We start from the raw sequence: 23764 nt of genomic DNA, 5'->3' as shown, positions 1-23764 counted from the left end.
TCATCAAATTTCCTTAACTACTTTACAAATAATTCTCTTGATCTACAAACGAATGTTGTGTAAAGAATGGACAAACTACTATACTTTGGTATAAATTTTTCAAAGTTTATTTGCATGCCTAATAACAAGACTTCGTTCCATTCAGATCGATTATGTCAAATTACTTATTTCACTAAAAAAATAATTAAAAAAATGCAAGTAAAATGATATACTAAGTAGAAATTGACTCCAAGCTATATTATTTTAATTTGTCTCAAAATATTAGATTTTACACTTTTATCAATTGGGTTTGCTATTACATTTTGGTACATTATTTGTTTGTTTAAAAGTATTTAATTTTTATTATAAAAACACGAAATTATACACTTAAAAACAACCACTTTTTTTTTTTTTTGGTAATAAAAAACATTTTCATCCAAAAAAAACGTGGCTAAAAATACCACACACTGCAAGAATCTATTGTTATTATATTAAAAAAAATCTGAATATATAGTATTTTATTTAAACATTCCGAATCAGAACCATTGAACCAGCTAATTATGGGCCATCACTCTCAGTGGTCACTTCTCTTCTCTTCATTCCTCCTGAATTTTAGATAAATTTAAATTTAATCTAAAATAAGAAGATGAAGAAGGTAAAAATAAAAGATAAAAATAAAAATAATAATAACGCAGCATTGGACAGGTGGTCATAAACGACTGCCATTAACACCAAACATTTATAAAGGCTCCGAAATTTCCATTCTCCATACCATACCATTGATACCACCAATCTCAAAACTCAGAAGTTAAAAAAGAGTTTGATTCCACATAGAAGAGGAAATGGCAGACCCAAAAGCAACCGTGAAGCCCAGAGTGGTCTGCTGCATAGGCGACATACATGGTTTCTACACCAAGCTCCTAAACCTCTGGTCCAATCTCGAAACCTTAATCGACCCGGTAGACTTCCGCTCTGCCATCATCATCTTCCTGGGCGATTACTGTGACCGCGGTCCAGACACCCGCCAGGTGCTTGATTTCCTCATCTCTCTGCCTTCCAGATACCCAGATCAGAAGCATGTCTTCCTCTCCGGCAACCACGACCTGGCCTTCGCGGCGTTCGTGGGTGTCCTGCCTTTGACCCCGGATGGGTCGGAATTCTCAGAGGGTTGGAAGGAGTACGCGGACAGCGAGGACCGAGAAGGGTGGTATAATGGTGATGGGTATGAGAGAATGCATTTGCAAGGAAGGAGGTGGTCTGGTAAAATTAAGGTCAAGATCAATGCTGCTAAAGGGACCGAGTACAAAGGCTCTATATATGATGCTGCCCCAACGTTCGAGTCTTATGGGGTTCCTCATGGCTCTGCTGGTATGGTTTTCTTCCATTTGGTTTTGATTGATGGTGTTCAATAGGAATTTTTTTTTTTTTTTTGTGTTGGACATATATTAAGTAGCAATGTTAATTTCTTTTTCTTTTTCTTTTTTTTTTTAAAATTTTTTTTTGTGCTTTTCGAAGTTCAAAGTTAGATTTTCCGTCACATCAATATGCTAGAGCGATAGCTGATGGGAATGCTATGTATTTGGATTTGGATAATTTGTTTGTGTTAAAGTGATAAATCAGAAGAGGTATTCTTGTTTTCAGATTTGGTCCGGGCAGTACCAGAAGAACACAAGAAATTCCTTGCTGATATGGTTTGGGTGCACGAAGAGGTTTGGATTCTCTAGTTTGCTCTTTTTTTCTTGCTGCTAGATGAACATTCTAGTATGAGGAAGTGAAATTGTGATAAGAAAGCGAAAACTTTTGGTTTATTACTTTTCAATTTTTGCATCCTGAAACAACTTCTGAAGCTTAATGGGTCTTGGTTATGTAAAATTTGGTTCCAGGATGATGTGATTGTGAAAACTGAGGATGGAATCAAACACTGTAAGTTGATTGCTGTTCATGCTGGTTTAGAGAAAAACAAAGATGTCAAAGAGCAGTTGAAGTCTTTGAAAGCCAGAGACACCAGGTTGCCTAAGATAGAGGCTCTAAGTGGGAGGAAAAATGTATGGGATATTCCTAAGGTAATGGGTCAGCTCGTTTATTTCATATTCTTCTCGTTTGGAAACAATTTCCTGTACCAAGATGTTCATTTTATTCATTCATTTACGATAAATTTTTGTTTGTGTGCTGAGATTCAAATATCTCATACTAGAGGATTGCAACTAAAGTCTAATAATTTTGGTGTTCGTATCTCCAAGGAACTAACCGAATACCCAAGCGTCCTGGTTAGTGGTCACCATGGGAAGCTTCACATTGAAGGTCTTCGGCTGATTATTGATGAAGGTGGTGGCTACCCAGAAAAGCCAGTGGCTGCAATTGTGCTTCCCTCAATGAAAATAGTCCGTGATACTGATATTTTGGCAAAATAAATCTCAAGCTTCTGCTACGTTTTTAGGTCGAGCAAGTTGTGGTAATAGAAAGTCGCTTTGCTTGCTCTATTTGGCAAACCATATGAGCATGAAATTTACTCATAGTCACAATAATAGAGATGAGAAGTGGTTTATGTTGTATCATTTTCTTGTTTATTGCAAGTAGGTATGGTTAGCTTAGTCCAGAAGAATGAATAATACTGAAGCTGTCTCTCTAGATTGTTCTGCGTTTTTCTGCATTATCTATGTTATTACCACGATATGAAAGATTTCAACAAAAGGAATACAGATAGAGTTACTGCTCTTGCCATGGATGTCCTTATCTATTCAAATTTTATTCAAGAAGAAGACTTATCCATCTTTTTCTTTTTAGGACATGAGAGGAAAATCATTTACCATTCAATGTTGTTGAAATTGATTCTTCTGAAAGAAAAGTGGGTACTTTCTAAATTCTACTAGTACATGTACAGGAGTGATAGAGATGATCACGAAAGGAAAAGCATTTATTCTATTTGCCTCAATTCACCAATTCAAGAATGCTCAGTGTTCTCCTCATAAGTCGTACACTATGTCAGATAGGAAAAATGGAAGAGAAGGGAAGGGAAGGGAGAAAAAGGCGAAGGATCCAGTTCCCTGCCTTTTTTTTGGTAATGATCCATTTCCCTGCTTAATCCTAATTTATTTGTACCTAGTACCAATGGTTAAAATAGTACTTAAAGTTCCAAATTTTATTTAATTTTTTATCTTTTTCCTTTTCATGCTATACACTTTTTTTTTTTTTGGGTAAATCACTCTATGCTAAACAAAGGAAATGAAACATATTGTATTCAGCCAGTAATTCCAACTATTAAGCAAAACTAATAGCAAACAGGAAATATACTGTATTTCCTTTCTTTTCCTCTTTTACGTCGCTTCTTTTCTATTCATCCTTCATATTTTTTTTCCTCCCTATCAAATGTGGACTTAAAATGCGTATTTAAGCGAATTTTTTATTATTATACCTTCACTTTCAATATACATAAAAAATAATAGTGTCTCCTTTGTTTCCACTTAAAGAGTGAAGAAGCAGAGGGGTTGGAACCAATATATCAAGCATTAACACAGTAGATGCAGTTAAACACCTTAGAGATTAACCAAAAAAAAAAAAAAAAAAAAAAACCCTCTGGAGTGGAAGGCTAATAGTATTGCCATGAAAAGTAAATCATTTGATTAAACCAAATAGTGAATGCTATTTGAATTACAAGCAGCCAAGAAGCAGCTGAGTCCTTTAACAAAATGTGAACTAGTTGAATTCTAGGTACTGATAAGAATGGTTTAAAAACATGGACTTACAAATGAGTCTGAGACTGCCTGGATGTTGAGGCTGTACAAGTTTTCTTTTGATTTCCAGGTTATATAGGCATTCGTCTGTCTTGATCATAATACCGGTCGGAGAACTGCAAACAAGGAACCGTGTGGATAATAATTGAATCACATTGGAATCAATTACTTCTCTCTCTCTCTGTCTTTTTTTTTCCCCCCATTCAATTCTCTTCCTCTTACTCTATATCCTCATAATCTAATTGTTTTAACTGATATTAAAAAAGAAAAAAAAAAGAATTGTTTTAATTGATGTAATTTCTATTCCTAATAATTTGATGAATAAAAACAATTCTGGAAATATGGAAAGAAAATGGACCAAAATAACCTACCGATCTAACATATGACTGTTTCAAAAACCAACCAAGAATTGGTATCTTCTGCAGAAAAATTGCCATCGTTGGCCAGAAACAGCTGCATATATAGTATATGGTTCAATTCCATTTCAATTTAAGATGTGTAAAATTTCTGGAATCACTGTTAAAATTAAAAATCCAGTAAATTAACCTGAAGAGCATGAAGAAACCAGACCCTTCCAAAATCATGCCTGATATAGGCCAGCCGATTACGACAAACAAGAAGCCAGCACCAAACGATATCGTTCCCTGTACGATCACAAATAAAACAACAAGCAGTTGTGGGGATTAAAAAAAAAAAAAAAAAAGACAATAAGAAAATGCATGGAAACGGAAGAGAAAAGCAAACAAAATATAAGACCTTTATATTTTGCGGTTTTACGAGGAATTGCATGGTGGACTTCAATCCAATCAATAAAAACAAGCCTGAGAGGAAGAGGATCTGATTTGAAGTGACAATACAAAAGTATGAGACACCACTTATGTAAAGGAAAGCATGCCAACAATAAGAAAAATAGAAATGGGACAAACTACTTGAAATGAAAAACAATTCTTTAGCACATTCAAAACAAGTTTGAAGTGAAAGAGAAAGAGCATGACCATAAAAGGCACTTACATTTCCCACAGCAAGTAATTTCTTGTCGAACAGGAATATTAGTCCCAAAAATGAGAAAATTATACCAAATGTTGTCAATCCTGCTCCAATCTCTGTTTCAATTATGGTGTTCAAAGCGTTAGCAATGGTTATTTAAGATCAAAAGCAACAATACAATCACACCAACAAGAATTTGGATTCACTAAAGATTCTCAAAGTAACTAATTGGTCGCATTCAGAGAACAAATAAATGCAGCGCAATTCTGGCATTTCATTTCCCTATCCTAAAACACAAGTTAACTTTTATTTAAAAAATAATAAAAAATAAAGATAAGAACTGATCAGAAAGAGTGAAAAAGATCAGAGGTATGACAAAATATACGCAACATTAAAAAATTTGGCTTACTTTTTTGGTCATTCAGCTCAAAAGAAACCATTGTGTTTGGCTAGTTGAAATTCCGTTACTTTCACTGCATTAACAAACGGATCTAAATTATCTATGATAATGGATAAAACAAGAATATGATTCGAATAATAATGGATTTACTATTAGAAATTTCCCATATCAATAATTCTGAATCCTTCATAATATACAACAAATACGCATATGCCATACCATGCCATGACATGACACTTCCTAAAGATTTGTGTTGTTCCCAGTATGTGCTTGGCTAAAAACTTGAGATTTTTAAATTATTTGTGGCAACCAGTTACACATTACGACCAAATTATACAGTTATACATTGTGACATGCTATCAATAGTCCAATGTGTTCAGACTATTACAATAATAAACTAGAATAACATTTTAATGTTTTAGATTTTTTTTTTCTGAAATATAAAAATGGTTGATATGAATTTAAGTTATAGATTGGATTTCAAAAAAAAAAAAAAAAAAAAAAAAAGAAACAACCTTACGAACAGAGAATTTGAAGGTGTAGATTGTAGAAGTAATATTCCAAAGCAAGGACGTGGATTCGGAGTTTGCCAATCGGGAACATAACGGGGGGTGTTGATGATCGCCTATTCGCCCGTGAAATAAGGTCTGCTAAGTTGCCAAAATTAACAATTCAAGCGACAGGTTCGTGAAAGCAACAGAACAACCTGAGCCTACAGGATTTGCCAATTGAAAGGGACTACCCTGGGCTGGGCCGCGGTGATGGAAAAACTGTAACCCATCATGCTCTTGACCACGTGGCAACTCGCTTTGCTCCATCATTAGGTTGTTTTTTTTTTTTTTTTTTTTTCCTTCGAGCTGTTCACTTGTCAATTCTATTTACAAGCGATGTATAGGATTTCGGGTATTGCCAATTTGCGTACCAAATGTTTAGCCAAAATCCGTAGAGAAAAAGGAGAATGATTTGACTTATAAGGTATATTCGTGGGCTAGTAGTTGGCGCTAAGAGGATGATTCTTTAATCCAGTTAACTGTGAGAGAGCGAGCTGTATCCAAACGCGCGTGGTGCAGTGTGTCCGCATAAAGCGAAGTGGGTAACAGGGGGACCCACAACTACATGACCTGTGGTATATGAGTTTAGCGGTAGAGCCACCTGGATTTCCTGAGTAGTACAAAATGTACAGTTGATTCGAAAACGAAGGCCATGATGCTGACTCATTTGACAGATTTTTTTTTTTTTTTAAAGATTTTACTGATTTCCACAAATTAAATAAATTATATAAAAAAAAAAGATCGATTTGCGGTGAATTTTACACTCCCAGTCTGACTTATCTAAGCAGAATTATTGAAAATTTTCCAGATAACGAGGACTTACAGATTATATTTTTCATTTTTTTTGGGGCTAAAATACAAATTCCAATTTATTATTTATTTCTTGGGAAAACAAATTGTGGTTTCCAGTGTATTGGCTCACCGCTTTATGGCTTGCAACTATGATGCTTCAATAATTAAAGTAACAAAAAATCTTTCAAAGAGTAGTAAGTAAAACTTCCTTATAAAATATATATTTTTCTAATGAATAGTTTTGGTTCCAAACCTCGTTAATTATGTTAAAATTTTGTTTTTGGCTTTGTAGTTCAATTTGATTGGGTAACTTTTAAAATAACGACAATTTGTTTATATAAACCGGTAAACCTTTATAATGGATTTTCTTTTTTGATTGATAAGCTCAAAACATGATAATAAATTATTATTAAATTCTTTACCATATCATATGATTGTAGTATTATAGTATTTCTTTTTTATCTTTCCTTAACTCAGTCTAATCATTAAATTTACTATTTATTTTATAAAATGACTAAATCTTGCTGACCTGTTTGGTTAAACTGATTTTTAAATTTGAATGATCTTCAAATTATATTCCCCTAGAAAGACTGGATATTATTGAATAATGTAAGAGACAGTTTTTTAAATTTTTTTTGAACGAATAGCTTCAGAGACAAACCACGACCAAATCTAAGATCAATCTTTTTCAGTTATTATATTATAGAGTAATAATAAACTTTAAAGTTTCGTATTTCAGCTTAATTTGACATTGATTGTTTTATCATCTTTTACACCTACCACGAGCGGTTCACTTTTTTTAAAATTAAAAATTACATATTTTTTTTTTTCATTTGCGAGGAAAATAACAAAATTTTAACTAGATTGATTTTCAAATTAGATATTTTTCTCAGTATAGTTTCGTTGAGATGGAAAAGTAACTTTTATCAGAAAAATTTGGTTGAGAGAAAGTAAAACAGCAAGCGTGAAACGACTCATATATAACATCACACATCGAGAGCCTTTCGTTTCTAATCTCCAAACGTAAGCAGGAACACGCGGTGGGCCAGGATTTCCTCTTAGGGGAAAATGATCAAAGTCAGAAAAGAGGAGATGGGCGTTGGAGAGAAAGGGCAGATAGGTCCCACCTACCCAATCTCCATGCAATTCTCCATTGCACACGTAAGACCCCACTCTATGTTAGTGTTATGCGTTGGCTCTTGGCCGCTTACAAAATCACACTCTTCTCTGATATTTTATCCCGCTTCACGCTTCTCTCGCCGTCTTGAACTCCACACTCCTTCCAGATCCGTCTTTCACAGTCTAAGTTGTTCAAAGTATCACCTCCTTCTTCTCTCTACTCGGTTTCTTTCTCTTTGTTTTTTTTATTTTTTTTTATTTTTCTTCCAAATAAAATCCCTAGAAAATGGTTTATACCATTTCTAGGATACGCCTCCCCGCCACTTCTTCGGTGCACAGGCCGTACTTATTATCAAGCTTCAATGGCGATCGGAAGAGTACAAGTATCTCCTTCTTGTTGAAGAAGAACTTGTTTTCTCGTATTCCTCTAACTCTTTCTTTCTTTCTTTCTTTTTTTTTTTTTTTTTTTTTCTCTTCAATTTTTAAATACATGTATTTAGTTTGATTTTTAGCTGATTATGATACTGAAGGAGTCATTGTTTAGTGTTAGCGATGAATGTTCTGTAACATATTATTTTTTATTAGAGGAATCGTTAATAAATGATATTAATTGGATTTCGTAATCGGGCAGCTAGTATGTAATCATTGGTTGCTGAAGTAAGGAAGTTTATGAAGGACTCAGGTGTGAATCAGTATCTTATTTGATGGAGTAGTAATTTGTGAGCTTAGTTAAACTATGGAGGATTTGATTGGAGATTGCGCGGTAAATTGTATCAGTTCATATTTAGCGGCTACGATGTATTATAAGTTTAGTTGTGGTCATTTTTTGGGGCTTGGATATGATTCTACTATTAAATCTGGTCCTTTTATGCTAATCAGTTTGCACCAGGGTTCTGCGCAATTGGTCGTTAATGAATAGGAGTCTGAAGGACCCGTAACGATGGTTCAATTTTATTTTTTTCATTACTAAATTTCTTATTGCACAAATCTTCTCGCATCTAGAGAGAGTTAAGATACATGAAAATATGCGAAAAAGGGTTTGGAAAGTTAAACGAAGACTTTGCTTTAGATGCAAATGTATTTTTTGATTGGTGATGAATGCCAGACCTTATGTTTCCTGTAGGTGATTCGCTCTTATAGTCGTCCAACAAGGGAAGGCAGAACAACTTTATGCGGGTTTTGCAGATAAACCTGAAGACTTTAAAAAAGGGGGGGAAAAATCTGAAAAGTTAGAAATAAATTTCAGGGGATTGTAGCTTGTGTATAATTTGGGAGTTCCACGAAGATGCATACAATTAGGTTAACCTTGTATAATTTCTTTGATACTGTTTTGACCGATATGATCGCTGTTTATTGATTAGATGTTTCCTGGGGATTTTCACAATATTTTATCTAGCCCATTCGACTCATTAACAACCGTCTGTGATTTATTTTATAAATTCTGAACGGGCCATTCATATGATTTCGTTTCCCCCATTGAAATTAAATTTGTTATACTTCTAAAGATTACATGTTTAGATTTTTTTTCTCTGATTATTTACTATTTCCATGGAAGTAGCTGTATCCTATCCATATAAAGCTAATTTGAGGTTTCTTTTTAGGGAAGATCTTTGCTGGGAAGTCATCTTATGATTCTGAGTCCTCATCTTTAACAGTTGCTGCATCAAAGAAAATTCTTGTTCCTGGCAGCGAGAAAGATGGTTCTTCATCTTCAACAGATCAATTAGAAGCTCCAGGCATAGTTTCGGAAAATCCTCAGGTTGTTTTCTATTTGATACAAATAAATACGCATATGAGTTGACATGGATAGGATAGCCAGTTTAAGAAAAAAAAAAGAAGAAAAAAAAAGTGCATTTTCAATGAGATTGGTTAAAATTTTGACTTTCTAGATTGATTGGCAACACAAAGGAAAAATTCATCAATGTATTTCAATTATGAAAAATAGGGTGGACTAGTGTTAGGTAGGTTCAGTTTTTTGTTAAATTCCTAGCGTTACTTTTTCGAAAAAGTTAGAAGAAAGATTCCAGGCCTGCCTAATCTTTCCTTGTTATATGGTACATAGCTTTGTAGGGAACCAATAAAGGCTTATGATGTATTTATGTTTCTTTTGGAAATTTTCCAATATTTGTGTATAATATTTGTGTATCTATCATACTGGTCTTTATGTCCTTAATCTCTCTTTTCGTTGTAAATGGTTATAACAGGGACAATCAGGTCAAAATTTTATTGCCCATTTGATTTATTTGTTTTGTGTGCCTCTTATGGTTTCTATCAGGAACTTGATGATTTAGAGAGCCTTACAATGGAAGATAAGGAGGACGTTGAGGATGTGAAGAATGAAGCAAAAGCAAATCCTGTTCCTTCATCAAATGCGGGTGATGATGATCATGATGACGATGATGATGATAAAGCTCAAGATGAGGAGACATCTGTTCCTTTGGAAGGGGTGTTAAGCGCTACTAAAGTTAAAGCTATACCAAGGTCAATTCCACCACCTGGCATTGGGCAAAAGATATATGAAATAGATCCAACTTTGTCTGGTTTCCGACAACACCTTGATTATCGGTGAGATACTATTCCTATATTGTGTATATTTATAACAATTTAACTTCTCACTGCCCGATGACCCGGAAAACTATCTATTGGTTACTTGAGTTTTCTTCTTTCCTTTTCCAGCTAGATATTTCCTAATTCCCATAACAATGTGTTTTGCCTATGTTTTTCAGGGGCCTTCTTTTAACTTTGTCTTTCCACTGTAATTTTACTTTGGCTTTATACCCAAATAAGGAAGAAGAAAATGTAATCTATTTCTTCTGACTGTATACAGTTATGGACAATACAAAAGGCTGCGGGAGGCAATTGACAAGTATGAAGGGGGTTTAGAGGCATTTTCTCGTGGCTATGAAAAATTTGGTTTCACACGGAGGTATGATTTTTCTAACCTTTGTGGGAGCCCATCCAAATTTTTCCATGCTTCTTATTACATAGAGATTGTAGCTTCATATTGTGTTATAACGGTATTATTTATATTCTATTGTCATGCCTTATTTGAATAAACATTAATATGTACATATAAGCACACAATCATAGGAGGAGATATGAAAGTGAAAGTACATTGTTTTTTTGGGTTAGAAAATAGTTCATAATTGAGGAATTTTGTAATTGCTGATTATATCTCAACTGGCTTTTTCAGTGCTACTGGTATAACATATCGGGAGTGGGCACCTGGAGCAAAGGTTTGTTCAACCTTATTTTGGGAGTACAACAACTTTACATTTTATTATTATTAACTGTTTACCAGTAGATAGTTCACATCTGGCATTGTCAAATATGGCTTTATGAATTTCAGGTTTAGGTAGAAACTATGTATCTGCTAAGTTCAAGTGCCTAAATTATATATAAAAATTGGGGTGTGAGGATGCATCATGCTCATCAACTGGTCATTGCACAACCATAGTACAATGATTAAACCCAGTTCTATGGATTATGGGGAACTTTTTAGGAATTCAGTCTTCTAATTCATTGGATTAAAGCGAGCTTTTGATTGGGGAACTTTAACCATGTTGGAAAGTAAATAAATAATCTGGAATTGTATGTATGTCATAATACCATTGAAATAAGAGGCTCTGCATCAATTTTAGATGATAGGATAAACTATAAACCATTTGGATGCTCTTGATATTCTCTGTTTGCCATATTTTGTTTGATGCACATTCTGGTATAATAGAATGAATGTCTACTGATTTCTTTTACTGGTGATTGAAGTTTCACTTACAATAGCTGCATTTGCTCCATTTCTTTAAAGAAATTTTCCATACGTTGGAACCTTTTAACTGATTAATTAGGACTGCCATTCTTAATATACTGTTGTCATTTTTGCTTCCTTTTCTGCCTTTCCAGTCGGCATCATTGATTGGAGATTTCAACAACTGGAATCCAAATGCAGATGTTATGACTCGGGTATGTATTTGAAATTTAGCAGTGAGAAGGCCTAGACAATAAAACAGAGCATTTAGAACCGACATAAAACTTGCTAGAGTACCACTTTTTTCAACACTGATTTGGGTTTAATTTTTTCATCTCTTATATGTGAATAGAATGAGTTTGGTGTCTGGGAGATCTTTTTGCCAAACAATGCAGATGGTTCACTGCCAATTCCCCATGGCTCTCGAGTTAAGGTAATAATCGCATGACTGAATTGTAAAACTTTACAGAAGGTTTTCTTTTCTTAGAAGTCAAATGTACTTGATCGATTTGGTTATGAAATTTTTCAGCAATGTTATGGCCAGCAGTTAGTGTATTTTTGTTAGACACACTTATTTGAAATCTGACAAGCATTCACCATTGAATATACATATATATATATATAAATATATTTTCTATATGTGCTAATCCACATAACTGTTTGGCTCTTATTGAACTCTCTTTTTCTTTTAGGGTGTATGTGTTGTGGGAAAAAAAGAAGGGTTGTGGTGTGGGGGTGGTTGTTTCAGGGTTATCTTCTAAAATGAACATTAACTGGCTTTTGTTGTGCAACTCTGTTATCCCTGTTGATTAACTAAAAATACTCAATTACAGATCCGCATGGATACTCCTTCTGGCATTAAAGACTCCATTCCTGCTTGGATCAAGTTTTCTGTACAGGCTCCAGGAGAAATCCCATATAATGGTATATACTATGATCCACCTGAAGAGGTATGGTTCCACAAGTTTGTGTTTTTAGGTATTGCAGTGTATTGCAGTGTACATTGTAAATAGTTATGTAAGAATACTATTGGATCTTGATTAAACAGAAGTGGTATTGGAAAAAATATTCCCTTTTTTTTTTTTTTTCGAAGGGGGGTATTCATATATAGACATGTATATATAATGTTGCATCTAATAATTCTCTTTCATTCATCTTCTTGGGAAACTATATGTGATGCGGGAGAATAAATATTTCGGAGTGGTGACTTGTGAATAATTGCTTTGATTTGTATATTTTCAAAATTAAGTTGGACCGGCATGGACATGTTGAAGAACAGTGTTTGTTCCTCCTTTTTATTGGCTGATAATAGTCCTGTTCATTTCATCACAGGAAAAGTATGTATTTCAACATCCTCAGCCAAAGAGACCAAAATCACTCCGAATTTACGAGACACATGTTGGAATGAGTAGTACGGTATGCATTTTCCATCTTTCTCATGCAGTGAATTGTCAAGCATTACTCACATTTCTCCAGTTAACTTGTCTTTCTTAAGTCAATATATATTTGCAAAGATGCCACAGGCTGTCAGCTATATACTTAAAAAATTTATTACTGTAGAAATTATTAGATCTAATATCAAAAGGTTAAACATCATGCTATTTTCAGGTCCTTAGATTCAGAAGCATTTTTTTTTTTTTTTTCTCTCTCTCTCCATATTTTTTAACTTTGAGATGCAGGAGCCAAAGATCAACACATATGTCAACTTTAGAGATGAGGTGCTTCCGAGAATCAAAAAGCTTGGTTATAATGCTGTTCAGATAATGGCTATTCAAGAGCATTCCTATTATGCTAGCTTTGGGTATTCTTATTTTTAGCATTAGCTCTGATATATATATATATATATATTATGTTTGTTTAGTTCTGGTCGTAGGAGTGTTTTTACTGGTTCTTCTTGTGGGTGGTGTCTGATCCATCAGTTTTTTAATGTATGAACTTGCATTTTGTTTCCCATGTTTTGCAGGTATCATGTCACAAACTTTTTTGCTCCTAGCAGCCGCTGTGGAAGCCCTGATGATCTGAAGTCTCTGATTGATAGAGCTCATGAACTGGGTCTTCTTGTTCTTATGGATATTGTCCACAGGTAATGACTAGTTTTTGGTTTGGATTTCTTTTTCCACACATTGCTGACCCATATGGTTATATACTAGGTTTAGATTTTTAAACTGTTTTGTAAAACAGTGCAAACCTATTATTTCATTTTCTTTGATATGGTGAAGTATTTTAATATGATATTAAATTCGTAATGACATTTATTTTTGTAGATCTTACTCAACTTTTTAACTTCATATTATTCTTCATTACAAATTACTTGTTTCAAATCTGACTGCTTGCAATTTACATATGCCAGCCATGCATCAAATAACGTATTGGATGGGCTGAACATGTTTGACGGAACTGATAGTCAATATTTCCACTCTGGAGCACGAGGATATCACTGGATGTGGGACTCTCGCCTTTTTAATTATGGAAGCTGGGAGGTATTCGCTTTCTTCCAAATCTATTTTTAGATGAAAATAGGTTGACTAGTTAACCCTTCTTTCGCATAAAGATTGTATTTGTATTAATTCTTATCTGTTCATTTAGGTATTAAGGTTTCTTCTTTCAAATGCAAGATGGTGGCTGGAAGAATACAAGTTTGATGGGTTCAGATTCGATGGTGTGACTTCAATGATGTACACCCACCATGGATTGGGGGTACCAAATTTGTGGATGTCTCTATTACTGATTATTGTACCTGCATGTTATTTAAATTCAAATATGTTAAAACCAAGATGTTAGTTTTTGTCCCTCATATTTCTCATACTTTCTGAACTAACTAGCTATAAGAAATCATATTTTCCATGCAGCATCTGAGATATCTGTCCTCATTAATAATCATATTGTATACTTTCAACAATTGATTTTCTTATCAGAAATCATGCTGGTGAAGAAGTTTTCTTCCTTTTTTTTTTTTTGAATCTTTTGGTCCATATCTTTCTTCAGCTAAGATTTGAAAAAGGTTTTGATGATTTCCTTTTCCATGCTAGAAAGGAAAATTGTCTCACTGCTGTTCTTTATATTTATAGGCAGCTCCTTTTTTGGAATATTTATTTATTATTTTCTTTTTGTTTGAACTCACTGTAGGTAGGATTTACTGGAAATTACAATGAGTATTTTGGGTACGCAACAGATGTAGAAGCTGTGGTTTATCTGATGCTGGTTAATGACTTGATTCATGGGCTCTACCCTGAAGCTGTAGCTGTTGGTGAAGATGTATGTTATCTAATCCCCTCCAGAAGTATTTTTGAGCATCCTTTATATATTTCAATTGTTTTATCTCTCATACAGGATATATTATCACGCTATGTAGACTGTTACTGTTTTGGGTAAGATTTTGAATTATTTTTTACTATTGAAATAGGGAAAATGCATGTCCATATTATTTACATTTTTTAGTAGCATTTTTATTTTTATTTTTATTTTTATTTATTTTTTATTTTATTTTACCTCTTTTCCTCCCATGGAACCAGAAACATGCTTTCTAGATTTTTTTTCAGAAAGTACCAAATTGTGTTTTCATCCTTTAGAAATGAAGATTTAAGCCTGCTTTAGTTTCAAAATAGCAAATCGTTCAAAGTTTAGCAAATTTTGGTGTTTTGGATGCTATGCATGCTTGGGTTACCTTAAAATGCCCAATCACAGGTTCACATTATGTCAATGTCCTGTTGTGCTGTCAGCCTGTCAGTTGCCTAACACAAAATAATTGGAGAAGCTGGAATCCCTAAGCCCTGTTTTAATGGGATAAAATTTTTTAACGCAGTTTGTAGACTGTAAACCTCATCATATGAATTTCTATTTCTGCAGGTCAGTGGAATGCCAACATTCTGCATTCCTGTTCAAGATGGTGGTGTTGGCTTTGATTATCGCCTGCACATGGCCATTGCTGATAAATGGATTGAGATCCTCCAGTAAGTTACAAATTTGAATTTAACATACTGTAGACTATGCTTGTTGTATCCTCAATGTAATCGTGAAATGTTTTAATCATACTCTGCATAGTCATAGTATTTTGGTGTTGACGCAGGAAGAAGGATGAAGACTGGCGAATGCGTGATATTATTCACTCCCTCATCAACAGAAGGTGGTTGGAGAAGTGTGTTGCCTACGCTGAAAGCCATGACCAAGCTCTTGTTGGTGACAAAACAATTGCATTCTGGTTGATGGACAAGGTTAATACCTTCCTGATTGATGTTACTCTTATTTCTGATGTACCACTCTATAATACTTGGCATGCTTATTCTTTTTTCCTTCTTTTTTTTATTTCTTGTCTGATTTTTGCCTCATCTTCTGTATTTGGGCGCATGCTGCGAGATCAATTCTAATGATTAATTCTTTAGTTTTAGTATCTTCTCCTTTTTAAAAATCACAAAAATTAAGTGGAATCACTAGTATCAGTCATGTATTCTATAGGTTAGTTTGTCAAATTTTGTCTAATCTTCTGTGACTGTTCCAGGATATGTATGACTTCATGGCTCTGGACAGACCATCAACCCCTGTTATAGATCGTGGAATTGCACTGCACAAAATGATTAGGCTTATTACAATGGGGTTGGGTGGAGAAGGATATTTAAATTTCATGGGGAATGAATTTGGACATCCTGGTAAGATTAGGCCATTTATATTCAATTTGGATATTTTGTATTTTGTACATAGCTATTAGATTGAATTGCCGTTTGATCTATAAATAATGCGTGTTAACATTTCACTGTTATTCTAGAGTGGATAGATTTTCCAAGGTGTGATCAGCATCTTCCAAATGGCAAAGTTATTCCTGGGAACAATAACAGTTTTGACAAATGTCGGCGTAGATTTGATCTTGTGAGTTTCTTGCTCGGCTTATTATGTGAATGTTCAATACTATATAAATGAATAATGCACATTCACTTCATTGTTTCAACTTTGTTCAGTATTTTTTAGTAGACCAATTGCAAGACTGAATCAGGAAGACTGATGTTTGCTGGTGATTGAACTTATTAAAGCAATACACTATTTTAGAGGGCCTAAAAAATGGGACAACGACCAAATTGAGTTGAAGGAATTCATAATATCATAATGGGGCTTTTAATTGAAACTTTGGGTTATATGAAAATAATCACCACTTGTTCCGTTTCTTGTTAAATAAAGTAAGGAAAGGATTTGAAACTTCTATTGATGGCAGTTCGTTTGCTCTTTCACTTTACAATTGTTGGTCTCCCATATTTTTATACATTGTGATTAAAGAAAATAAATGCTTTATAATTATTAGAATCAAGGACTTTTGATATGCCAATAGACCAGCTATAGCCTATACAGAACCTTTTCATAGAAACAAGGTTCGTTAATAAAAAGAACAACAGTAATAATTATTATTTGATGTGTGATTATGTTTTACAATCTTCATACAACTTAAACATGCATGTCAAGCTTATATTCCTGATGCCCTGTTTTCTGGGAATTTTGATATCGCCATAAGCAACTCCTCCATCTCTTAGAAATAACATTCTAGCTAAAACTCGTGCAACCTCCTCTGTTGCTTTTGCATGCCAGGGGGATGCAGATTATTTGAGGTATCGTGGGATGCAAGAATTCGATCGTGCAATGCAGCATCTTGAAGAAACCTATGGTGTAAGTTTGAATTGTGCTACAATTTTCATGTTTGTTTTCACCTTCCTAGATTGTTAGACAATAAATTATCAGACTTGTGTTTGCCTTCAAAAATTTACATCTTGACTCTCTTCGTATAATATAGAAGCCCTTCTATTGTTATTTTTTCGCCATCAGTTTGTATGAAACTCGCTATACCAGAAGAAAGAAAATTTTTATTTTTTATTTCTTTATCAAGTTATGCAAATACAAAATGATACAATTGTCAACTTGTGATGCAGTTCATGACTTCTGAGCATCAATATATATCCCGGAAGGATGAAGGGGATAGGATCATTGTCTTTGAAAGGGGAAACCTGGTTTTTGTTTTCAATTTTCACTGGAGTAACAGCTATTTTGACTATCGAGTCGGCTGCTCAAAGCCAGGGAAATACAAGGTACGGTCTCTACAGATTTCGATTGTTGTTTCTCTAAATTTACTCGCTCCTTGGGTCCTTTCAAATTTCATTTTTTTTAAGTTCTTCTTCACTGTTTCCCTTCCAGATTGTCTTGGATTCAGATGATCCGCTGTTTGGAGGCTTCAATAGGATTAGTCACACTGCCGAGTACTTCACCTGCGTAAGAGAATCTCTCCTATGACTAAATCGTCGCATCCTCATTTAACTCTTTGGCACCGCTCTGTACAGTTTTTGAGTGTTAAATTCTGATCCTCCTGTGCAGGAAGGGTGGTACGATGAAAGGCCCAGGTCCTTCCAAGTTTATACACCTTGTAGAACCGCGGTAGTCTATGCTTTGGTGGAGAATGAAACAGAACCCATCAAAGGCTGATATCTATATATGAATGGAATATTGATATCCGAATGATTGCGACTTTTCCCTGTCTCCTGATGAGATGCTCACGTATATGGCACCTAATAAATGCAGTGGAGGTCAGAGATTTACATTGCTAAGGTTTTAAAGACTTCCAAGGCAACGAGCAACAACAGCAGCACAAAGGTTGCAAAATTGAGAATTCGTACGGTATCTCATGGCGATGAATCTTCATGTAGGTATAAAGACATCGTGGTATTTGCAGTGTAAAAATTTCTTTTGTAGTTATCTTCCAAGCTTAATTTATGGTGGATGTCAGCTAGAGATTTTCCATTGTATAGCAAGCGCAGCTGATATGATGTTTCAGTCGAATTTATATAAGCTAATCATGCATCTTTTGAAATGTGTAGATATGACTGGCTAATGGGTTTAGAATTTTAGATTAGATTTGGGCGATTATGTACTTTTGCCCGGATGAAAGAGATTCGCTACTGGGTACATATTTATTCATATTTTTAATTTGATTGTTTAGTCCAAAACCCAAATGCCATGGCTAAATGGTAGCCACTGACTCGGTCGCTCTAGAAAATCTATTTTGCTCCCGGGAGCACTAGAAATGAGCTGGTCACTCCTAGTGTATCTTGTGCGATTTTAGCTTTTTGAAAGGTAAAATGAAAAATCGGGTCAACATTATATTAACGGGAATAGAGCTGCCCTAAATCCCAATCCTGTGCTGAAGATTTGTTTATTAATTATTTGAAACGACAGAAATGGGATAATGTGAATAGCTCTACCCTACTGGTGCTTCTACAACCTAAACCATCTTTGTCTCGAACCCCTCGTCCAGAAATCATAATGGTCGTACTAAAAGCCCGTTACAAGAATCAGATGGCTTCATTCTACGAGTACATGGAATTAGTGGTTCTCCCCTACCAGTAGGATCATCTGGGATTTACGTCCTAAAAATGATTCCTCTAAAAAAGAAATTGCGAAAATTGTCCACATCTCCCACAAGTCACGTCAATAAACTTGTTTCTGATCAACCAAATTATACATGAAAAACTGGTTCATACACAAACCAAATCAAAAATAAAAGAAATTAAATATCGTCCATGCAAATTTTTGTACAGAGGGAAGGCTAATAATGCCCAAGTATTGCTCTGAGAGGATGGCTTAAAAATTAGAACAATGAAAAACTTTGTCATCACATTTTTTTTTTTAAATAATTAATAATAAAAAACCAAATTTCAGGTGCTAACAAAGCTAGTTTCAGAGACCGAGCCACGTGGCAACTGATGTAGCACACTCGTAGGTGATGAATGGGAGTTAGAGGAGGAGCGAAGTGCCTCAGCCAAAGGCCCACCCATGGACGCCATATGGTTGGCGGCCCATCCCGAAGCCCAGTTTAGCTGGCGATGTTGCTCGCGAACGGCCTCCTGGTGGCGGCCCGCCTCGTCCCCATTATTGCCGGTGGACAATTTCAGCGACACATCAGACGACGAATTTCCCGGAATAGAAATGGATAGGCTTGTAGCAGAATTCATTGGGCTGGCAATCGCTTTACTATTGTTTCCACCGTTATCTGGTTCTTGAATCGATCTGGGCCAGTCGTCGAAAAAATGCCGCAATATATGGCCGTCGGATTTACCATCCTTGGAGACCAGCTCTTGGTGGTTGTGGGGTTGAAAAAGATCCTTGTTCTCAGTTCTAGACTCTGACGAACTGCCATTTTGACAAAGATAACGTGACAGACAAAAAGATATCAAGCAAAGGAACAAAGTAACAACAAAAGCATAAGAAATGGTTTGGAGTTAATGTTGTACAGAATCTGTAAGATTTCCCTGGATTTTGAGAACTATTGGGACAAATATTCTTTCACTAGGGTCCTCTGCTACTATAGAGGATATAAAATCATATCAAAGATACCTATTATTCACATAAAGAAGTTCAATATCTTTCAGCCAAAACAAAAAAAAAGAAGAAGTTTAATATCTCTAAATAAAAGATATTAATAAGATCAACAAACACATCCAAAAAGATCAAATAACAACAGTTTGAAGTTAATTTTCTTTTCTTTTCTTTTTTTCAATTTTCTGGGTTAGGAATGTCAGTTTCATTATGACACGTACGATCCATTCCAGGACTTCCTTTTTTTTAACTTTTATAAAACGAAAATAGCATGATTATAGACCGAAATAGTCTGCAAGTTAATAATTATATGGAAACGCATCCAAGACGGCAGAGAGATATTGATTGATTACCTTTGGTTAAGGTGAAGAAGATCAACGGAAGAAGATGGCCCTGAAATAGAAAAATGGGTACCACCACCACCACCTGAGACAGTTGACAAGGTCGGGACAGCAATGGGTTGGTGGTGGGTGGAAGTGAGCTGAGTCCCTCCTCCGCCATTTCCAGCAACAGCAGTGGTAGGGGGGATGGGGGTGGGTGTGGGGATTTCCACATGCTTTCTTGAACGGTTTCTGCCACGGTGCATGTGTCGCTCGCAGTACTTCTGACCGGCAACCACGTCCCTCGAGCACCGCCATTTCTTTCCGTCCGTCCGACGACACCTTCCGGGCTCTGGATCCATGGCTGCTCGTCCCCAATACCCTGATTGGAACACTGACCACAATGGATTAATTAATTAATTAAGCCATTTATCGAAATTTTGAAAGAAAGCAAACATATTGGACTTAGAATAATATGTATGACAAACCTCTATAAGCAAATTGAAGTGAAAAAATTATTTAGAGAACAAGAAGAAAAGCACAAAAAAATGTAAATCAAGGGAATTAGCAACAGTGAAAATGCCGCATTTATGTTGTAAGGTCAATACAAACACGAAATGCTATGTACGGTAACACAGATTATAGGTAACACAAGCATAATCCTCATAACCGTAGCAGGAGGAACGACAAATAAAAATAAAAAAATAAAAGATTAATTTCAGATTCTCAGGAGAAAATCAGAAGGATGATTACATTAAGTTAAGAAAGATGGTTATATGAAGTTAAGTGAGACTTACAAGGAGGCTGATAATGGGGATAATGTTGAAGAGGGTGATGAAGAAAATAAGGAGTATGCAAAAGGCTTTTCTTAATAGGCTGAAGGAGTTCAGGTGGAACAGCAGCACCAGCCAGCATATACCTGAATATCAAAGCCTGCAGCTCTAGCTCCTGCCACTGGGCCAAGCTGAAATAGCTCCCCATTCCTAAACCAAAATAAAAAGCAGACACAGTTTAAGAAAAGATTGAACACTTATCAGTATTTAATGTTGAGAAGAAAGTCGAAAACTTAGAAGCAAAACTTGGAAAGAAACAACCAACCAACCCTTAAAACTTTTCCAAACCAAGAATCAAAGATTCCTGAGTTTTTCTGCCGCACACAACACACACACACACACACATACACAGAAAAAGGAAATGAAATCTCACTGGTAAATCTGGTAGGAGCTGAGGTAGCTCCAGGAAATGCTGACAGATTGCTGATTTTGCTGTTTGGTTCAGGTACAAACAAAGGGAGAGCAGGCCCAGATGGTTCTGGTTGTTGGTGTGGTTGATGGGTCTCAAGAAGGAGTTTTGGTATCTTTGCAGAATGTTGTTGCTCTGACTCATGCTGGTTTCTCCATTGCTTCAGATGGAAGTCCATGGAAAGAGAAAGAAAGAAACAGAAAGAGAGAGAGAGAGAGAGAGAGAGAGAGAGAGATGGGATTTTTAAGTTTTGGGTTCTGCTGGCTTTTTTATTTGGTTGGCGTTTTAATATTACGTTTTTGAGTTTTGGGTTTATGCTTTGGTTTGTGTCTGTGTCTATGTGAAGAGAAAGTTTGTAAAAGCTTTTTGCAGGGACTTCTGTGGGTTCTTTTATATCTTTGGCAGATACCTTCACATTCTGACAGAAAAGCCTGCAAAGTTTGTTTAACGCCAGTGGAGAAGCCTAAGGCACTTGAGAAAAAGACAGTCAGACAAGACAGTTGATAGCCAAAAAAAAAAAAGTTTCAAAATATATAATTTTAAAAAATAAAAAACTAGAACAAGTAGATAGCTAGAGAGATAGAGAGAGAAAAAAAGAACCTGCAGTCTTTCTGTCGCTCTGCTTTGCTTTGGAAATAGCACTCAGACCGAGTGCATAGGGTTTTGTTTATACGATAGAGAGAGATAAAGCAGCAATGGACCTCCATAAATACCCTTTTTATTTGTTGTGTTATTACTTTTCCATTTGTATACGCAATGTAAAACCTAAATCCCAGCCTCAGGGTCATCTTATGTTTAATTTATATAAAAATAATATAAAAAAAAAGGGACTTGAGCCGACAATGCAGTTCCATTTCAGCCGAGCTCAGGATTTGTCATTCTTCTTCGGTGTCTATAGGATGGCTTAAATGCTGGCTCGCTCATCTAAGAGACTTGTCTTTTACGTCTACTTTTTAATATCTGCCATTTTCTCTTTATATGTGAAAATGAACCAACATTTTTCTGGGTCTTGTTTTGTAATTTTCTTCCTCACTAATTGTTGAGCTTTCCAAAGTCATACATCCAAATAATTGTGTCCTTGGACGTTTTAGAAAAATAAGGGAGATTCATGGGAATAAGATTTAAAGAAAAGGTTAAATATGGGAAAATTATGATCAACCATTTTTTTCATTGGAAAAAATAAAAATTTTAAATATATATATATATATATGGAAAGTGGAAACGTAATGCTATTGTACACGGTAGTGATGCATAGTTGAATGGTCCGTTTTGGTACAAGTTTGGAATCATATACTCAACCGGACCCCACCAATTCTGTCTGCCGAAATCACCACAATCACTAGTACACTGATAAGAGATATAGAGGAAGCACGAGAGAGAGAGAGATAGAGACACGTGTTATGCCCAGTTTGCCAAGGGCACTTGATCAAACAAATTGAAGTGGAAGGTTTTTTTTTTATTATTTATTAAAAAAAAATTTGTTAGAAGTGGATGAATTATTTCTAGAATCGCAAAACACCAATTATTGGGATCAGCTATAAGCTGAGCAACCTAAAGCTAAGTTCGACAGTCGGCCCAACCTTTTTATCAGTTTGTTTTCTTGGGCCGTCAAATCCTTGGGCCATTGGCGTTAGAAATTTTGACCTTCTTTTATTTATTTATTATTTTTTTCTTTGTCAGAGATTTTCAGACATGAGCAGTGAGCCGCATTAACGCTCTTTTTCAAACTTATTAAAAAATATATATATATATATATACACAAAACAAAACAAAACAAGCCACACAGACACAGTAATGCGAGGTCAAGCCGAGCTGAGCCACGTCAAGTGGATGGTAGTCTGGTGTAGTCTGGTAACCAGGGCACCAAAAAAACTGGGCTCCACATCTGTGTTTCCAATTATGGGGAAGTTCTTATGACGAATATAACCCTACCTTGATCTTGTATCTACGACTTCAGGATTCTTTGCGAGTAATTTTTATTTTTTATTTTTTTATTTTTTCCTTCATCTATCGAGATATTCTCCATATTAATAAAGTTACAAATTTGTCTTCTATTAAAAAAATTAATTTGTAAAGCAAAAAATGATATCGTCACCACCTGAAACCTAATAACATCACACGTCTCCATGCAATTTTTATTTTTATTATTATTTTTTTTCAGATTCTGAAAGTGCGTTTAGATCATTTTCCCTTTTTGTTTTCAACATCCAAAGAAAAAAGCCAAAGCCAAAGAAGCCAGCGGCTTTAGAACGCTGGAGAGTTAAGCACTCTGAAAAAAGATCTATTTCAGAATGCAGAAGGTGCTAGCAAATAGACAAAAAATGCACACAAGAAAAAAGGGAGAAACATGAAAAGAGTAATAAGGTAAAGAAGTTAAGGACAAAGAGGTAAAAATGAGGGGAGCAATGAAAGAAGACTAAGGAGTAGAGGAAAAGGATGAGGCATATCTGAAAAATGTGTCAGAGAAGAGAAATTAGAAAGCACAGCGGGTAAGCAACAACTGGTGGTTGGGGGGCTTTTGCCATTTTTATTCCCTTATAGATCCTTTTGGTTTC

General features: G+C 35.2%; 4 protein-coding genes across 10 annotated transcripts; 2 read left to right on the top strand and 2 right to left on the bottom strand.

The window, feature by feature from the left end:
* The first annotated feature begins 704 nt into the window (after positions 1–704).
* LOC107434960 (tyrosine-protein phosphatase RLPH2) lies at positions 705–3146 on the top strand. Of its 2 annotated transcripts, XM_016046487.4 has the most exons (5): positions 705–1347; positions 1621–1688; positions 1863–2042; positions 2220–2431; positions 2861–3146. In XM_016046487.4, the coding sequence occupies exons 1-4, from the start codon at positions 822–824 to the stop codon at positions 2388–2390; spliced, it is 945 nt and encodes a 314-aa protein (XP_015901973.1). In that variant the 5' UTR covers positions 705–821; the 3' UTR covers positions 2391–2431; positions 2861–3146. The 2 variants fall into 2 exon arrangements, with proteins under 2 accessions (XP_015901973.1, XP_015901972.1); XM_016046486.4 differs by lacking the exon at positions 2861–3146 and having other exon boundaries at positions 2220–2704.
* A 633-nt stretch (positions 3147–3779) lies between these two features.
* Positions 3780–6178, bottom strand: LOC107434961 (vesicle transport protein GOT1). Of its 3 annotated transcripts, none has more exons than XM_025067728.3 (7): positions 5613–6178; positions 5107–5170; positions 4722–4813; positions 4467–4547; positions 4257–4354; positions 4082–4163; positions 3780–3961 (listed from the first exon to the last, which is right to left on the bottom strand). In XM_025067728.3, exons 2-7 carry the CDS (start codon positions 5135–5137, stop codon positions 3929–3931), a joined length of 417 nt encoding a protein of 138 aa, XP_024923496.1. In that variant the 5' UTR covers positions 5138–5170; positions 5613–6178; the 3' UTR covers positions 3780–3928. The 3 variants fall into 3 exon arrangements, with proteins under 3 accessions (XP_024923496.1, XP_015901974.1, XP_060668842.1); XM_016046488.4 differs by having other exon boundaries at positions 3780–3826; positions 5613–6095; XM_060812859.1 differs by lacking the exon at positions 5613–6178 and having other exon boundaries at positions 3780–3826; positions 5107–5584.
* Positions 6179–7767: 1589 nt separating this feature from the next.
* On the top strand, positions 7768–18270 carry LOC107434935 (1,4-alpha-glucan-branching enzyme 1, chloroplastic/amyloplastic). Of its 2 annotated transcripts, none has more exons than XM_048464821.2 (22): positions 7768–7978; positions 9161–9318; positions 9835–10124; positions 10387–10485; positions 10753–10795; positions 11460–11519; positions 11657–11737; positions 12138–12254; positions 12637–12720; positions 12984–13105; positions 13268–13387; positions 13655–13784; positions 13891–14001; positions 14431–14559; positions 15151–15254; positions 15371–15515; positions 15800–15947; positions 16064–16164; positions 16873–16950; positions 17211–17366; positions 17473–17547; positions 17650–18270. In XM_048464821.2, the coding sequence occupies exons 1-22, from the start codon at positions 7846–7848 to the stop codon at positions 17755–17757; spliced, it is 2592 nt and encodes an 863-aa protein (XP_048320778.2). In that variant the 5' UTR covers positions 7768–7845; the 3' UTR covers positions 17758–18270. The 2 variants fall into 2 exon arrangements, with proteins under 2 accessions (XP_048320778.2, XP_048320779.2); XM_048464822.2 differs by having other exon boundaries at positions 7838–7978; positions 9166–9318.
* Positions 18271–18752: 482 nt separating this feature from the next.
* On the bottom strand, positions 18753–21966 carry LOC107434948 (growth-regulating factor 3). Of its 3 annotated transcripts, none has more exons than XM_025067721.3 (5): positions 21810–21966; positions 21174–21680; positions 20765–20950; positions 20001–20349; positions 18753–19461 (listed from the first exon to the last, which is right to left on the bottom strand). In XM_025067721.3, the coding sequence occupies exons 2-5, from the start codon at positions 21385–21387 to the stop codon at positions 18987–18989; spliced, it is 1224 nt and encodes a 407-aa protein (XP_024923489.1). In that variant the 5' UTR covers positions 21388–21680; positions 21810–21966; the 3' UTR covers positions 18753–18986. The 3 variants fall into 3 exon arrangements, with proteins under 3 accessions (XP_024923489.1, XP_015901955.1, XP_015901956.1); XM_016046469.4 differs by having other exon boundaries at positions 20001–20361; positions 21810–21965; XM_016046470.4 differs by having other exon boundaries at positions 20001–20361; positions 21174–21672; positions 21810–21963.
* Positions 21967–23764: the final 1798 nt, after the last annotated feature.

This window comes from Ziziphus jujuba, chromosome 11 (genome assembly GCF_031755915.1).
Source record: "Ziziphus jujuba cultivar Dongzao chromosome 11, ASM3175591v1".
Taxonomy (NCBI): Eukaryota; Viridiplantae; Streptophyta; class Magnoliopsida; order Rosales; family Rhamnaceae; genus Ziziphus; species Ziziphus jujuba.
This window is presented reverse-complemented; position numbering and strand designations above follow the sequence as displayed.

Coding starts and splice junctions, on each gene's coding strand:
- LOC107434961 (XM_016046488.4), bottom strand. CDS start 5,137: ATGGTTTCTTTTGAGCTGAATGACCAAAAAA. Junction 4,355..4,466: donor TAAAACCGCAAAATATAAAG/GTCTTATATTTT, acceptor GTGATCGTACAG/GGAACGATATCGTTTGGTGC. Junction 4,164..4,256: donor GGTTTCTTCATGCTCTTCAG/GTTAATTTACTG, acceptor CTATATATGCAG/CTGTTTCTGGCCAACGATGG.
- LOC107434948 (XM_016046469.4), bottom strand. CDS start 21,387: ATGGACTTCCATCTGAAGCAATGGAGAAACCAGCATGAGTCAGAGCAA. Junction 20,951..21,173: donor AGCTCCTACCAGATTTACCA/GTGAGATTTCAT, acceptor ATTTTGGTTTAG/GAATGGGGAGCTATTTCAGC. Junction 19,462..20,000: donor CTTCTTCACCTTAACCAAAG/GTAATCAATCAA, acceptor TCAAAATGGCAG/TTCGTCAGAGTCTAGAACTG.
- LOC107434935 (XM_048464821.2), top strand. CDS start 7,846: ATGGTTTATACCATTTCTAGGATACGCCTCCCCGCCACTTCTTCGGTG. Junction 14,002..14,430: donor ACACCCACCATGGATTGGGG/GTACCAAATTTG, acceptor AACTCACTGTAG/GTAGGATTTACTGGAAATTA. Junction 17,548..17,649: donor CTGCCGAGTACTTCACCTGC/GTAAGAGAATCT, acceptor CCTCCTGTGCAG/GAAGGGTGGTACGATGAAAG.
- LOC107434960 (XM_016046487.4), top strand. CDS start 822: ATGGCAGACCCAAAAGCAACCGTGAAGCCCAGAGTGGTCTGCTGCATA. Junction 1,348..1,620: donor GGTTCCTCATGGCTCTGCTG/GTATGGTTTTCT, acceptor TCTTGTTTTCAG/ATTTGGTCCGGGCAGTACCA. Junction 1,689..1,862: donor TGGTTTGGGTGCACGAAGAG/GTTTGGATTCTC, acceptor ATTTGGTTCCAG/GATGATGTGATTGTGAAAAC.